At 39.4% G+C, this 16475-nt stretch overlaps 1 protein-coding gene across 4 annotated transcripts in view; it reads left to right on the plus strand.

The window, feature by feature from the left end:
* ntm (neurotrimin) overlaps positions 1 to 16475 on the plus strand; it is a 154021-nt gene that overhangs the window by 123794 nt on the left and 13752 nt on the right. For all 4 annotated transcript variants that reach the window (XR_003929411.1, XM_030069751.1, XM_030069752.1 and 1 more), the window contains exon 4: positions 15840 to 15968. Coding sequence is in view for 3 of the 4 variants with exons in the window: in XM_030069751.1 (XP_029925611.1) it covers positions 15840 to 15968 (129 nt within the window). In the remaining variant the exon portion in view is untranslated. The remainder of the gene's footprint in view (positions 1 to 15839; positions 15969 to 16475) is intronic.

The raw sequence follows: 16475 nt of genomic DNA on the forward strand, positions 1-16475 counted from the left end.
AAAGAATGCCAGAAATACTGTCACAACTGTTGGGGAAGTTGCAAAATATATATATAGATACAGCAGGCAGTTGCCTGGCCCAAACCAGACTGCCAGACGGTTCTGCTACATTTATACCTCTCCGGAACTGCACTCTATGTCTATATCTGATTTGTTTGTACTTGCTGTTTACACATGCTATAATATGTGAGCCACGTCACGTTCCTGTATTTAGACACAGTTTGCATCCTGGAACTTCAGACAAGGTCCAAATGAGCAATAGTTGAGTGACGTCAACAGTAAGCGCACAAACTACACTCAGTGCTATCCATATTGGTAAAAGAATCATGGAAGCCTAGCTGATTTTCATTTTATTAAACCTCCAAATCCTCTCCAGTCGCGTTAGGGATTGCAGTCGCAATGCTTGATTGCGCAGGCGATGCAAACGACACTGAAGTTGGGCTGTCCTGCTACATGCAGCTGCTGTGGTCACAGCTTGTGCAGTTAGCAAAGCATATTTATACAGGACTAGAGAAAACGCATTATCAGATCTCTCAACCAAGAGTGCTGTTGGAAAAAAAGACTGATGTTGGCATCTAGACACACGTCGCATGCAAGCTCAGTGGTAGAAGTTCCAAGTACAATAAATCTGGCACAAATCAGTTTCATCCAATTTAATATCATACAAATTTATGCTGGTTACACCAAAAGAAGTAAATCAGCTATGTATTGAATACTTTAAAAAAGTAGTTATGTGTCACCTCAGACATGCAGTGTAAATGTAGGACCAGGTCTTTCTCCATAACAGGGTTGGGAACAGAGTGTGCTTTTTCACTTGAGTGCTTAACCATGAAAATAAACAAAACAACTAGCACTACTCAAAGATTTATTCCAAAAGAGACATAGAGCAGGTCCAAAAATAAAGCATATGATTGAGCTCTGTCTTTGGACTATGTTTGTTTTACTGAACACATAAAAATGCTGATTTGTTTTGACAAACACAGCCTTCATCAGAGCTTTTTAGGACTAACAACAAGATGTCCTCTGACAGGTGACAGATAAGCAAAACTGTGACAAGCAGTGAAGAGCTATGAAGAGTAATAATATCTGAAGGCAAATAATATTGTACAACTTGTCACACAATACTGTCACATGTGAAATTTAATTGTTGCATAAAGGTTTCTTTCCAAGTAGAAAATGAAGTTTGAAAAAAATCCCCTAAAAATGCTGCTGATGATGAATTTCATTCAAGATGCGAGCAAGTTTTCAATCAGACATTAGTTTCATTCGGTGACTTTAAACAATTGGGAGCCAAGAAAGAAAAATTCAGTATCAAAGGTTACTGGCTAGAGACACTGACTCTACAGTGTTGTCAAAACTTATCCAATTTTAATTCAGATCATGCAATAGCACATTTTCATAACTCAGTGTTAATACTGTTTGCAGTGGTTGGAAACCATTCATGCAGAGAATGAAAATATTACAGCACAGAAAAGCCAATGCAGTACTTCGGTCCACTAGTCCGCTGCATTAGACTAACAAAAGTTCAATTTGGAACTTAACACTTGATACGAAGGCAAATACAAGTCTTAGAAATCTGGCTACTACTGCTGCTTTTTTAATTAAAGAAAGTAATATATATTAGATTTAGACTTCCCACCAGATCAAGATGTTCTCCAAGGGTGTATGTTGCACACATTCAAAATGATCTCAGTGCAAATACATACTGAATGAACAGTAGCATACCAAGGTCTTGTGGACATTTTAGCCCATGGACATCATTATCAAACTCAAATGTAGCAGAAGTTCAATTGCCCAAGAAATGTTGTTTAAATTTGGGTGTAGACCTGTTTCCCAAAAGATGAGTTCAAGAAAGTGGGACACTGGGGTCAGTACAAAGCTGAATTCAAATTCCCTGAAATGTGACTCAGGCGGCCAAGCCCTACATGCAAAGCTTGGACCTACATCCTACTCATTAAGAGACTATTCAAGCACCTCACACCCAAGGGAGAAACCTCAGATGTACCTCTACTTTGCCTGAAAATGTCAGTCAGGTCATGCATTTCTGTGAAGGTGTCTCATGAAAAAAAAATCAGGCTATGCTCAATCACATCATTAGTTGCCCTGTGCCAAAACTAGATCCATGTGCCCAGTATGATGTGTGTTATGTATTCTTTTATGTGCACAATAAAGAGGGTTGTGCATTAGTGCTTGCCTCTCCTCTCCTCTTCCTCTTTCTATTAATGCCAATAAAGAAAAGGTGATAGGAAACAGCAATGCAGTGTGTCCTTGTTAAATGCTACCAGGAGAAAGACAGAAACACCTAATCAGGATAGTACTGGATAGTCTCCCAGATATGGCAGAAGTTTGGCAATGTAGACATGGTAGATCCTGAAGCATAACACGCACGCTGTTAGCTGTTCTTTTTATTATGCATTCCCCCTAGTGGAGCTGACTGGCCCATACTCAGGAAGGTACATCTGGAGAAATTCATCATGATTGTGTTGGCTCACAGTTGGGCCAGCAGGGCCATGGTTTTCTGGAGAATGTTGGTCATTTGTGGTTTCTCCCATTACACAGGGGCTTTTACATTACTCAGGCACTTGTCAGCAAGAATTGTGCAAGAAATATTTATCCTGGGGGTTCTTGCCCCTGTGGGGAATGACCTCATGCTAAAGCGGTCACCCCCTAATGCCAGTTAGACTAATCAAAGCACTAGGATATATTCCTCAAGATGCCTGTAGTCTTTCAGGGGGTGTGCATTTGACCAACAGTGCAAAAAAAAGGAAGGTGATATTTGTCCAGTCTTCCATTGTGGGAATTCTCTTTCCAGTCACATTTGAATTTCCCATGCTGAAGTTGTACATGTCTGCTGTAACGTATGGCACGTGGGTTTCGATGGGAAGTCACCACAGACACATTCCCTGGTTATGAATTTCCCCCATTCACTGTGAGTTCACTCTACTGGCACTGAATTTTCTCCAGACAGCTCTAAAGTAATTTTATACCCCAATCTTCCATATGTGCCTAAAGCACAAAATGTGCCTTGAGACCTACCAATGTCCTCATCTTCTCTGTTTGGCTCTTAGGAAGCTACTTGCCCTGGACCTTATGCACAGCAGACAAGTTTTCTGCTTATGTAACCAGCTTTCCTGTCTTTTCTATACCAACCGGGCATAGACCCCCTCCACTGTCCCAGGTTGGGCCTAAAACTAGAGAAATGACTCCACACTCTGGCATCAGTATGCCACTGATTTCAGTGCATGGACATGCAAAATAAACATCGACTGGCTGTAGAGACAAGATTCCTGTATGATTTATGCATGGATGACAATGCATTTTACATCGTTTCCCACCTTTTAAGGAAGTGTTTGGATTTCTCTTAGTTTCAAAATGTCTAATCTTGTTATATTTTTGCTTATGAACTAAAGGTATAAATGGAGAACACATGACAGGAGCATCAACCTCTTACATTAGTCATCTCCAATCACGCTATACTAGGTTGAGAATATGCAGGTTTTCTGCACGCTGTGATTTCACTGATTAAAACGTCTTCAAACAAAGGGGATGAACTAATCAGAGAAATCGTCTGGTGTGGCCTTTGGTTGGATTGAAAACCTACATTCTTGCAGCCCCCCATGGCACATGATTGGAGACCACTGTAATACATAATAGCAGTGAATGCAGGAGTTACTCAAAATATATCATTGTCTGTGATTAATGCCAATGTGCTGTATTGTTTAGGTCCAGGTACACACAAGCAATTTTCTTTTTTTTTTCTTTTTTTTTTTTTTTTTAAATATGTTGCACTTCAGTCATCCACGCAATATTGCATGTGTAGAACAGTGACATTAGATGTACTGAAAGTGCAGGCACACACATTGGCTCTGCTCTGCTGACTGTTAGCTAAGTGTACTACACAATGCTTCTCAGAAGGTGCTGACATTTAAAATGAAAGGGCCTTGATAACTTTAGGAATGTTTGTCTCAAACACATACAGACGCATTAGCAAAACAGGCCCCCTGATTGACTATTACATGGTGCAGTATATTGTTGTTCAGTATTTTATGTGATGGCCAAATGGCAATTATGGTCCAATTCTGGGTGTCGCATTTGGCATTACAGTCTCATGAAAGAGTGCCTTCAGGGTAATCGTGGTAAAGGTGCAGATAGACATGAGGAAAAGTGGTGAATAGATGAGGAGTTACATATCCCTTGTAGCCGTGCCTACGATGTAATCAGTGTGGTGCTTTGGTTTTGTGTGCGTGCTACAGGTTTTATACTTGTTTTTGATCTAGGGCATGGTGTTAACAATGTACAACTTGTGTTTGGAACACAGCCTCAAAAGACTTGGTAGTGGCTATCGACCAAATGATTAGTGCTGCCGCTGTGCCCCGGCCCCACAGAGAAGCACTGGATCCTTCAGTCCCTGTCCTGTGGCCTGGGACACACCAATCAATCAGTAATTAATACATGCATGGTGATGTGCTTTTTTTTTTTTTTTTTTTTTTTTTTTTTAAATGATGCTGTGGACATTTACTTTATTTATTTAACCTGTATTCAACCAGAAAGGTCTCACTGAGATCATAGATCTCTTTTATAGGACTGTCTTAGCTAGTATAGCAGCAAAACAATTCACCTTTCAACAATTAACATGCTGAACATATCGCATTTCTCATCAAGGAGAGATGCTGTAGTGTTGCGGTGCAGGCCCCAAGGTGACCAGCGGCAGTGTTCGGTCTATAGGAGGACTCTTCAGTGCCTGCTGCCAGCACACTCGCTTCAGTTTGGGGTGCACTCCCCCAGCCTTTGTCTCACACTTGGCTCTGCCTCCAGTGGTGGGTGGATGCCAGGACTTGTGCACACTCAGTGAGCCTGCACATCATCTCTGGGGAACTGTGCAGGGCCACGATCCCCTGCCTTGTTAGCCTGGAAGTGGAAAACAAAGGCACCCAGTTATTGTTTGTGCCCATGTGAGGGCCTGGAAAATTGTTTCAGTGGAGGAGATGGAGAAAAGACTTGCACATTAATTTGCTTTCAGTTCATTATAGGAGTTGTTAGCCTATCGGATGGTAAGCTTTTACTTATTAGCTACCTTATCTCACCAAATAGCTGTATAGCTATTTGACTAGCACATGCAAAAAGCACTTAACTATTGCAGTGAACAACAGTGCTGAAAACAATGCTCTTTTGAAATAATTTATTAATGCATATTTATAAATTATAAATATATTTAATAAGTATATTAGTGCTACAGTTGCACACTAATAAATGTGAATGCCATTTTTTGCAAAGTTAAATTTTATTTTGAAAAATAGTTAGAAAGTATAGAAAGGCATCTCAAGTATGAACATTTTAAATGATTTCATTTCTGACATTTAGAATTCATAGCTGAACCCTCCTGTTATGTTCAAATTTACTAACATCTCTTATGTTTAGGGTTAATTTGACCCCAGCTGTTTAAACCTCCACAAAATTATTATGATTAAAATTGTTACCAAAGTTTATGTGTCAGGTACTTTATGTTTCTTTGTTGACTACCTAAATAGCCCTTTAAATAAAACATAACCCCACCCCCACTTATACGTCCAGTATTCCTGTTACGCGACTATGGAAAAATATGCAAATCACCATAAAATCTCACTGATTGACCTAAAATTGGAAAGAAATATCTTTTTGGTGTTTTAATGGCTTTATATTATTTCTAAGTACAGATTTATTTATTTTTTTATGTATAACCGATGTGTACAAAGTGTGTACATGGCATTGAAGAAATATCATCATGTGAATTTTATGTTTACCTGGTAGTACCCATTACATTAGGAAAAGTAATTAAATACGAAGAAAAAAAAAAAAAAAGATGTTAATCATTTATTTAGAGACGTTAAACATTGAATGGGGTCTAATTGACCCCAAACATAATAGGAGGGTTAAACTTTATACCTATAGTTTATAAATAATTTATAATCATTTATAATTATATTTCCTCACTGAGACAAGAAATTGGAAGACTATAAATATAAGTCATTATTTAAATGTATTGGAGAGAGTGAATTATAATTTGTTTTGTGTTTGAAAGCTAGTAGTCTCATCAAATTCTCTGACATCTGAATATTACCAAATTGCATGTTTCGTGTTAGTTTATGGTTACAAGATGAGGAAAATTGTTTACTGTTACCTTCCTTGCTCCCTATAGATGTGTAACCATGGAAAACAAGGCACAGAGCTCTTTGTAGTCTGCAACCAAACACACAGCAGGCTCATCCATCTCCACTGGTGTATCCCTCAAAACCTTCCTGGTTGATTAAAGGCAGTGGCTTCATCATCAAAATCCAAGGCTTGTTCTGCACACAGGGAGAGGAACATTTTTGTAGCCTTGTGATCTCCAGTGGCCATCCATCTACGCAGTCAAATCACTCTGGGGTTTGCTTGTAAACACTACCTAACACTTGCTCTCTCCCAGCCTTCTTATACTCTGAATACATACAAATTATCTCATGGATATCTGTCCTCCATGTTAGCAAGTTTTCTTTTTTTATTATTTTTTTTATTTCACAAGTAATGTGTTTCACTGAACTTGTGCTTGCCTAGCTCGCACATCTAGAGAGGCAGTGCCTTTTTCCTTCTGTGTCACACAGTGCTCAGTTTGATTTCAACCTGCCCAGATGGTGGCTTGACTGGATAAATGTCTTTTTTTCCCAATACTTTACAAATTTACATCAAATCTTCTACACATCATTATTTTCAAGATCTCAGTACACATTCATTAGATTAATGTTGGTCAGATTGGAGCTTATTTAAAAACCACATGCAAATCTAACAAGAAAAATGGAAGCAACTAAATGGCGTGAGTGAAATGCAGCAGCCATGTGTCTTAGCAGGACTAATTGACAAAAACTGAGCAGAAAACAGCATATTATCAGTTTTGACCTATATTTCAATTTACCAACATTAACAGTTGTAATAATCATCAGCATTTTGATGCACCAGCTTTGTTTTCAAATAGCGGAAACGATCAGCGTGCAATTGCTCTTAAATGGCAGTGTAACTGGAAGTTAAAACAGTCTTGTCGCTCCATGTCAGTGCTGCGGTGATCCAGCTGAGAGGATAAGAAGGTAACATTGTCCCTAATTAGGGAAAGCAGCTTATTTGTTGTTGTTGTTATTTTTTTTTTCTTGAAGAGCCCAATCAATAGCCTTTGAAAGCAACAGAGGGTGTTAATCCTATTTCAGTACGATTATAAGCTGCGCTTGGAGAATTGCACCTATAACTTTTTTTTTTTCCTTTCTCTTCAAGAGAATGAGTCGTCCACTCACCTTTTGTAATTTTTACTCTTCTCACAGCAGGAAAGCATTGAGGCTGGCAGAGGAGGCAACAGTCTGGCTTCTGTGAATGCTAGGCCACTGAATCTGGTTTTTCAAGATATACAAGATTTTCATCCATAAATAACAACAAATGTTATATATCAGACAATACCATGCAATCTGCTCTGTTGTGAATATAAGAATCCACTGACAGTAGACCAAACAATCAGAAAATGTCAAGTTAGAAAAACATAGTAATCACATCAGACAATTCAGCACATCTTACAGTGCTTTTGTACAGCAGTTGTTTGCAGTTGAGCTCCCTGAAAGTTTTTGAACTTGTGGTTTTCTATATGAGATTATGTGCGTGACACTCTTAGTGCAACATCAAATAACACCTTTAATTTAATTCATTTTTGCAGCACGAAGGTGAACTACTGGCATTTGGAAGAGATGTTACGCTGAGCACATGTGCCACATTTGTAATTTCCATCAGGAGAAGGCGAAAGCAGTGATTTAGAGGACAGATGACTTTCAGAAGCATCTATTTCCACCAAGTAATTCCTCTAGTTAGGCCAGTGGGGCCAAACATGTGGTTCCAGAGGCGAGGGACTTAACCACTTGACTATCTCTGGGAACCTTTGCTGTGAAATCTCATTAACCACATCCAACAGCTGGCTTCATTGCTGCCTTAATTTTCTGCTTCTGAAGACGACAACAGAGTCATTTTCCTCAGACCGCCAGCATGTGTTACCCAATATAATTGTCCATAAAGACGTTTTTGTCAAGTAGGAGACTGGGGTTGTCATCTACACATTTCAACGTTTCAAAATACAAAGTGGCTCACAGTCAAGAGAGTTACAAGTCTGATAAAGAACAGATCAATAAAACTGATCAAGCAGGCAAAATGCAATGAAATAAAATACAAAGAGGCAAGTTAAACATATTCAGCCCGAGGGATCAGACATAATAAAATAAATACAAACAAGGAAACAAGGATAAAGATGAATAAAAGCCAGAAGTTATCACATTTACAATAAGTGACTACCATATTTTGAACATTTTTAAGATGCGTTGACCTCCCATTTCCATTGTATTGGTGTTAAGCACACTCAATCAAACACTGTTCAACAAAACTTTGAGATAATTTGCTTGACCTTGGGCATTATATGTCGGAAAATCCTGTTTGGGATCGCTCAGTGGAATATTCAGATGCCATCAGCCCGAACATGGTCTTTTGTTTCAAATGATTCCCAGCATAAACAGTTGAATTTGATCAACCGAGATGAGTGCACAGATCCTTATTTCCAGGCAACAAATCTTATGGTGTCTTCCTCCTCCTCCTCACAAATCAACACAGTTGTGAAAAAGCCTTTGCAGAAACCAGATGCTAGATGTCATGTTTTCCATACACTGTTGGCGTTCTCTGTACAAATATTACTTTTAAGTTTAAATATTACCCTTCAATATTTGCAAACAGTCAAATCATGTAGCTGGTGCAGCATCTCTCCTCTCGAACAGTCACCTGGTGATCTGCCTCAGGTAATCAGCTTGATGTTGCTTAACAAATATTGAAATATCCAGCTAGTTTTATGTATTGGGAAACGTAAAGTCAGATTACTGGCATTGATTGCTCTCAGCAGGCAGCACTTGTGACAACAGGGTGTGCTTGCACTCGTCTTACAGCCTATATTGCATTGCATCCTGATACCGACCTCTGCAGTTGAACAAAATCTGTCTTGTCGAGCAGCAAGAAATTGCAGCAGACAAATTTCACAAAGATGAAAAAATCACTGACATCCTCCCTTTCCTGGAGGATAATCAAGGTTCCCCCGGTAATGATTACCTCTCCAGGTTCCTGTTCCTTGTATGTGGATAAGTGAGTTAGCTGGATTAGTTTGTTGACATTTTGACATAAACCCAGGATTTTCACTTCCTCAAAGCAAGCTTAAGATTTAGTCTAACTTGTTACCGCAGCAACAGCACCTTAATCTCAAACCTGCAAGATCTCAGGTTTAGCCAGAGTTAGCAGGATTATGACTTTTTAAGATCCTCCCCCTCACTCATGAACTCATTTCCAGACAGGACTGTGCATTTCCTCAGGGAGGAGCCAGTAGATTAAGACATTACTATGAATAGACAAGCATTTACAGAAGAGAACACCAGGATCCTCTGGTGACTGAAAGATGCACTTTATTTGTTAAAATCATTTCCACACAGTCATATCTACACTCCAAAAATAAACAGCTCATAAAGAAAAAGATTATATTGGTTGTGCCCATATAAATATAGTTTCAATAAAAATACTAAAAAAAAAAAAAAAAAAAAAAAAACAGAACCAGACTAAATTAGTTTGGTATATCAGTAAACCAAAATTGATAAAATTACATTATTGTGTTGTCTTGCTGTTATTGCATCTATGGAATGACATAAGGTACATTTTATTTTGATGTAAATTTGTCCTTTATACACAAATCTGCAAAACATGATGTATGAGCACAAATTCCACACCTTTAAATTTAGTCAGTTAATTTAGCAATATTTGAATTAACTTTACTAGCAGAATTTAGAAGTTAGATGTACTTAATTTAAAAAAAAAAAAAAAAAAAATATATATATATATATATATATATATATATATGTATATATGTTTTACTCTGCTTGGAAGATGAACCTGTTTCAATTGTATGACAAGATCTCACCAAATTAATTTAAGTGTGAAGTTTGAGCGACAGTATGACATAGTCATATGAGGTTATTTATTATGATATTTGATAAATATGGACTAAATACGGGATAACTGAAAGATACGATGGCAGAGAGTGCCCCGCTAAGTTAAGGAGCACATCAGTGGTTTGAATTTGGTGTGTTTGCATCTCTCTCACCTCTTTCATGTTTCTTCACGGTGCACTTTGTAATAAAGCAAAGGCCTCCAAAGTAATCTTTAAAAAAGTGACTCTTTAGATCCGAAACTCTGATGTCCTCTGTGCATCTGTGCACTGCAAGATAGGCGAGGATGCCGTGTTTGTGTTTGTGTTCATGTGTGGCACCTTCCAACAGGTGAGATTTTAGCGCAACACCAAACTGATAGAGCATCTTTATGTAAAACAAGTCATTTTCAGAGCCACAGCCTCATTCAGAGGCATCCCTCAATCTTTTTCTCATCTCAGTGCTCTTCTTGATCAAAATCGATGCAGTGACTGGCCGCTCATGTTTATCTGTTAAAAAAAAAAAAAAAAAAAATCCACATCTGAGAGAGCACATAGAAATTCACTGCAACAATCTTTTTTTTCGAAAACCAACAAAAACTACAATTCATAAATGTCTATGGGCTTTTGGTTTAGTGTGGGATGAAAATGTAAATGCAGGAGCTTCAGCATGAAAAGCTGCCGTTTTGATTTTCTTCATGCAAGATAAAGGACAACACTGATTCACTGGTTTATTTTTCTCTCAACTGGTACATTTTCAGTGTTCGGCATTCTCTACCTCCCGCGTTCCAGTTACCTCGTCTATCAGTTTCATCTCTAACATTCGATTGAAGAGTTGATAGGGAAACTGGGTAATAACATGCACAGTCACACTGCACAGTCCTCTCTCTCTCTCTCTGTTACTCTGAGAGATAGCGCAGCACAGCCGAGCAGAAAATGCCTCAGTACATGCTGTAGTCCAAACTTCTGTTCCAGCGTCTCCCAGCTCCAGAGCTACTATCCTCCAGCCTGAGGCCATTCAGTGTGGGCCCAGCTATTGCAAGCACTCCAGGGTGGCAAAAATTAAATAAATAATGACCCAACCTCTGTGTGTGTGCAAGGATTGATGATATTCCAGACTCAGGCTGGGGCTCACACAGCCCTGACCCAGCTCCCCCTCACCTTGATAGATAGATGGCTTTAGGGGCTTGTGACGGATCAGAAGAGATCCTCGGTATCTCCTACAGACCACAGAGCCCGACTGCAAACTTTGTCTTGCCTGGGCCTCCATCCGACGCCCTGATGCATTAATGCAGGCAAAATGAACGTGCAGTATACATGATTGAATTTGGCCCAAGAGCAATAAAAGTTTTCCAGTATGACGCTGGCATGGTTGCCTGGACAGAATCGTTTGAAATTTGATGAAGTCAATGAATGGAGTCCGCCGTGGTTGATGGATTCTTTTCAGTGCGCCTTTGTGTTTCTTCTGCGGTTGACTTGAAGGTGTTATTGATACCAGGTTTCATCAAATTTGGGACATTAAATACCTGTTGACACAGGGACTTATATCATATACTTGTATAAATGCATACTATAATTTCCCTGCAATTTTAAGTAAAAAGTCACTGGACAAAGCCACTTTGTCACACCCTGAAAGTATTTTGCTGTGGATTAAAATGTGCATAATTTCAAAGTTTTCATAGCTCAAAGTCCAGCTCATTCCTTATGTTGTTTCCACTTTTAACAGGAAACTTATTTTGTATTTGCAGGTGCCAGAAGTAGATAGCAGAAGCAGAAATTGTTGCATTTGCACACAGTTTTGAGGGCAGTAATTTCTATTGGCAGAAGGACTCAGGAGTGTCTCTGACACTTAACACCAAATGGCAACCCATAATCAGAAGTTGAAATACAGTCTCAATTTTGGACTGTATTTCAGGATGAAGCTTCAGTCCCTTTATTGAGCTGCACTCCCTTTAAGGCCAGTTTGTGTCTCAATTGCCACAGAGCTTGAAAATCCTTTTTAAACCTTTTCTCCTCCTCTACATCCACTTTATATCTTCCCCTCTTGGCTCAAGTGGATTTAATTGGAGGAATCAGTTTAGCATGGATTCACCCAGGCAGTCTGTTTCGTGGTAAGAGAACGTGTCCCTAAAATTTTTAATATTTTGTATAGATGTGTTTGTCATGTGTTGGAGCACAGGCTGAACAATGCCATTACACTCAGTGAATGCAGAGATAGCAAAACAACAAGAAATGATAATTATAAAGACTGATCACTTAATATTGAGGTAGGTTAAATTAATCTAGTAAAGCAGCAGTAAACAACCACACAATAATGATTATTACTGTCATGAAAAACATATCAGGCAGTTTGTGTTTTTTTTTTTTTTTTTTTTTTCATTTTTCATTTTTCTATTATTCTCTCTAATATTGCAGAGCAGGGTTTTGAGTCTCTGCTGTTCAGCTAAGCCTTAATTTAATGTCAGCTGCTTTTATAAAAGAATCATCAGTTGCAGATCCCCTCCAGTTTATTTAATTGAAACTGTTAATTGAAATTGTTAAGAAGTTCTTTTAAAATAGTGGAATGAAAATGCTCCAAATTCAGTGGAAGTGTATTCTTACAGTATGTGTTTTTTTTTTTTTTTTTTTTTCGTTTTTGTTTGTTTTTTTTTTTTTTTTTTTGCTGGTAGAGCATACAATGGTAGAAAAAGGGTGTCACATCCACTCACATACATTTTGTATAGCTTCAAATCACCTAGCCTACACTTACACCACTGCTTCTCCTATAGTAATGCTGAAACACAAAGGATCTGTGGCCTAACAAATTAGTAACAGTCATGGTATTCACAGCGCTTTGTAGGCTCAAAAATATGCATGCTATTGACGGGTCAAATCAAAGTGATACTGTCACAACAGATTCTCTTCGCTGGCAGACCTCTTCAATAGAAGAAAGAGCGACTTATTACACTGAAGTAATAGAACCTCGAGCTACTGTATTTCTATGTTTCCTCTCTTTTTTCTTTTCTCTTTTTTTTTTTGCTCAACCCTTTTATGTTTGTTTTCTTCAAAGAGGATGATACATCAAAGCTGGATTGGCACATTATGAAATTCCATATGCCCAAGGCCAATAATCAGTGGAAAAATAACTATCTACATATTTACCACTTTCAGCACAGGCATAGTTTACGACGCTATCTGCACTGCAGCAGCCCACGTTTTTTACGCTGAAATCGACCTGAACCCGCATCTACTTTTTGCCTTCTCCCTCATTGTTTTTTCGGTCATCTATTACTGTAATTAAGGGTTCTTTTTCGACATCTGTCTGGGTAATAAAAGCTCCATTCCTGCTTCTTGAACACATTTCACTCCAACAGGCCTTTTTCCACAAAACTCGACACCGGTGGCAGCAGTCACATCTTCACTCCCACTCTCTCTTTCGTTGTGTTTGCTTTTTGTGTTTGTTAACAGCTCTCATCTACCGCTCAACCTCTATATTCGCTCTCTTCCCACTCTTGGATCCATCCTTGATTTAATTTAAATCCTACCTACCTACCTTACCCTGAAATGCCTATATTCCTCAAGCATCTGCTGTCCCGTCTTTTTGTCTCCAAAGTCGCTCCTTTTGTCTGGCATACAAATTTATCTCTCTCTCTCTATTTTCTAACCTATTTTCTTTTTTGCCCTTGAGTTTGAGGAAGGCAAGGGAATGGCATTTCAGGGACACAGAGAGTACACTGTCTTCTGCCTGCCTCTCCCGGGACGTCCCAGCTCCCATTGCGGTCTTTTCCCCACCGTCTTCCCCTGTGTGTGGTCTCCCCAGCGTCCCACCTTGTCACTTTGATGGCGGTGCAGGACACTGAACTACCTCATGGAATGAGTTGGTCCCAGATTCAGCGGCCATCTGTTGGCGAAGACTGGGAAATTAAACAGCCCACTCAGTTGGGGAGTTAATGAAATGTATTCATCACGAGGAAACAACCTGAGCAAATCATTGAAGTTCCCATTGACATGTCGTTTACGCCGTTGTTCTCCGCGAAGACTTGTAAGTAGCCGTGGGTATTTTCTCGGTGCTTATGCAGCAGGTAGTGAAGCATCCTGTGAACTCTTTGTTTTTGCTGAGCCAACATTTGTTCCCTCTCTCTTCTTTGCATAAAGAGGAAAATCTTTCTTTGGACATCACTCCCTGGGATGATGCACTCTGTTTTCAGAGGCTTTGCTAGCACAGCTGGCTGACTGGCAGTCAAACCGAGACAGAACGAGGAAGCCGACAGTAAAGCCACGGCTACATGAAGACGCTGAGCTCTGCCCTCCCTATGACTGCGATGCACTACAGGAAAACATCCATCCTTTTTACTACCAGCTTTTTCTTTATGAGAACCATTAAGCGTGGAGGAATATTGATTTCATATAAACACCGCGCCAGTCTTGAGGATAGTTGCCCCTATTTGCTAATGCGAAGGTAGCTGCCATAAAACTGTTGCTTAACATGAGTAAGTTTAAAACGCACATCAGATGCCAGGCCTGTCTTGTTTAACCCTCCTCGGAGGATTTAAGATGTGTGTTTAACTGACACCGCGGTCTCTACTGGCAAAATTTAGTAGCCCCTTTCGAGACAGAGCCAAGGAGAAAGGGAACAAGAGATGTAGAAAGGGAATAGACTGGAACCTGCGCACGTATACGAGTTCTCCTGATACTCCTCGTCAGGTGATCAGTGTGTCGGCGAAGCCTTCTCTCCGTAACAGCCTTCCCAGGTGCAATTCAGTGTGGTGCCTAAACCCAGCAAAGTGAATCCATGTGTAATTTATTACTGTCACCTACCAACATCTTGGGAGGAGGTTTTGAAGTCAATTATGTCTTTTGTACTTTACGTTGAGTGCTGTATTAAGTGTCTCTGTCAAGCGTGTCAAATTGTTACAGGAAAAGGTACCACGGTTGGCATTTTCCCTTTCATATTCTCCTCTCTGATACACAGTCTTGGTGTGCTGGTAGGCACAAAAAAAGAGAGACAACACACACACACACACACACACACATTCACATTGAGGAAAATAGGAAAGTTCTGAAAGACAAGTGATTATGAGTGCGGGCCATACAAAGCGCTAATCACCAAGTCTTGTAACAACCTCAGAAAATGTCAGCAGGCTGCACTGTGCAGGTGATTAAAGAAACAATACAGAAGCAGCAGAGAAACAGACAGTGCCGAGTGCATGTCCTGATATCGAGTGTATTTATTTACGAAATTTTTTGACACGCATGCAGCTGTGTGAATTGAGCCTGTCAAACCAAATCAGGTTGTTAGAAGAATGAAAACAACTTTTCATATTCCCCGCTGCTGCTGTTGCTGCTGCTGCTGCTGCTGCTGCTGAACATAGATGTTCAATTCCTCAGAACTGCATCGGATTCGGGCCTGAACTTTTCTCTGTGATTGATACCAAACACAAAAGGCTTTTGTTTTGTTTGGCTTCATTTCACTTTTTACTTTTTTTTTTTTTTTTTTTTTTTCAAGTGGCTCGATTATCATTAATGCAATCTCTGGGGCTCAAAGCGCTGAATTTTGTGCTCACCAAAAGTGAAAAAAAAAACAAACAAAATACAGATTAGTAGAGAGTATGGCCTAATTAAATGAATACGTTTGAATTTGATGGACTGGAATTTTAATTCGCTGCCAATCTCCGCAGGTTTGCATCGCCTTTTTTAACGATCCCTTTCACCTCTGGGGAACACCCAGTCAGCGCACCAATTTTAATTTCACAAGTCGGAGACTTCAGGGGAAGGGTGCCTGAAAATGACAATTCAGGCCACAACTGTCAACAAGTCACTGATTTTACATAGAATGACCGTCTGCCCTCTCTGTGTATTTTTTCCGCAGGGGACCTGACATCAGATGATGAGTACCTGGAAATCCCATCTATCTCCAGACAGAGAGCAGGGACTTACGAATGCACAGCTGTCAATGATATCGACACAGACGTCCAGACTGTAGACATAACCGTCAACTGTGAGTTAAATAGCATAATGGGTGAAGAATTGTTGCACGTTGTACAAGAGCAATTATTATGATAAATAGACACCATTTTCACATGAAACTACCCTATATTTAACACTGGGAAGGAACAGAAACTATTGAATTGAAATGTCTCAGGTTTCAACATGTTGCAGATTTTCGTTTACCTAGCTTTGGTATCACCTGGTGTGGTTAGATTTGCAAGATCACGTAAGGAATTAGTCATTACAGTTTTATTTAAATCCCTTCATTTGACGGTTTGTTGACTTTCTCTTGGAACCATGATACCCGCTGACGAAGATTTTGGTCAAAGCGTGTGTGTGTGTATGTGTTGTAAAAATTTTTGTGCTTGCCCTCTATATGAACATGAATTAATTTAATATGAACGTTAACCTTTTCTTGATTATGTGCTTCTCGATTGGAACTGCTCATTTCTTCACTTAGACCCCCTCTCCAAAAAAAATCAAGTATCCTCATAAAACCCATTTTCACAGGACTTCC

The sequence above is a fragment of the Myripristis murdjan genome, chromosome 14 (assembly GCF_902150065.1).
Source record: "Myripristis murdjan chromosome 14, fMyrMur1.1, whole genome shotgun sequence".
Lineage (NCBI taxonomy): Eukaryota > Metazoa > Chordata > Actinopteri > Holocentriformes > Holocentridae > Myripristis > Myripristis murdjan.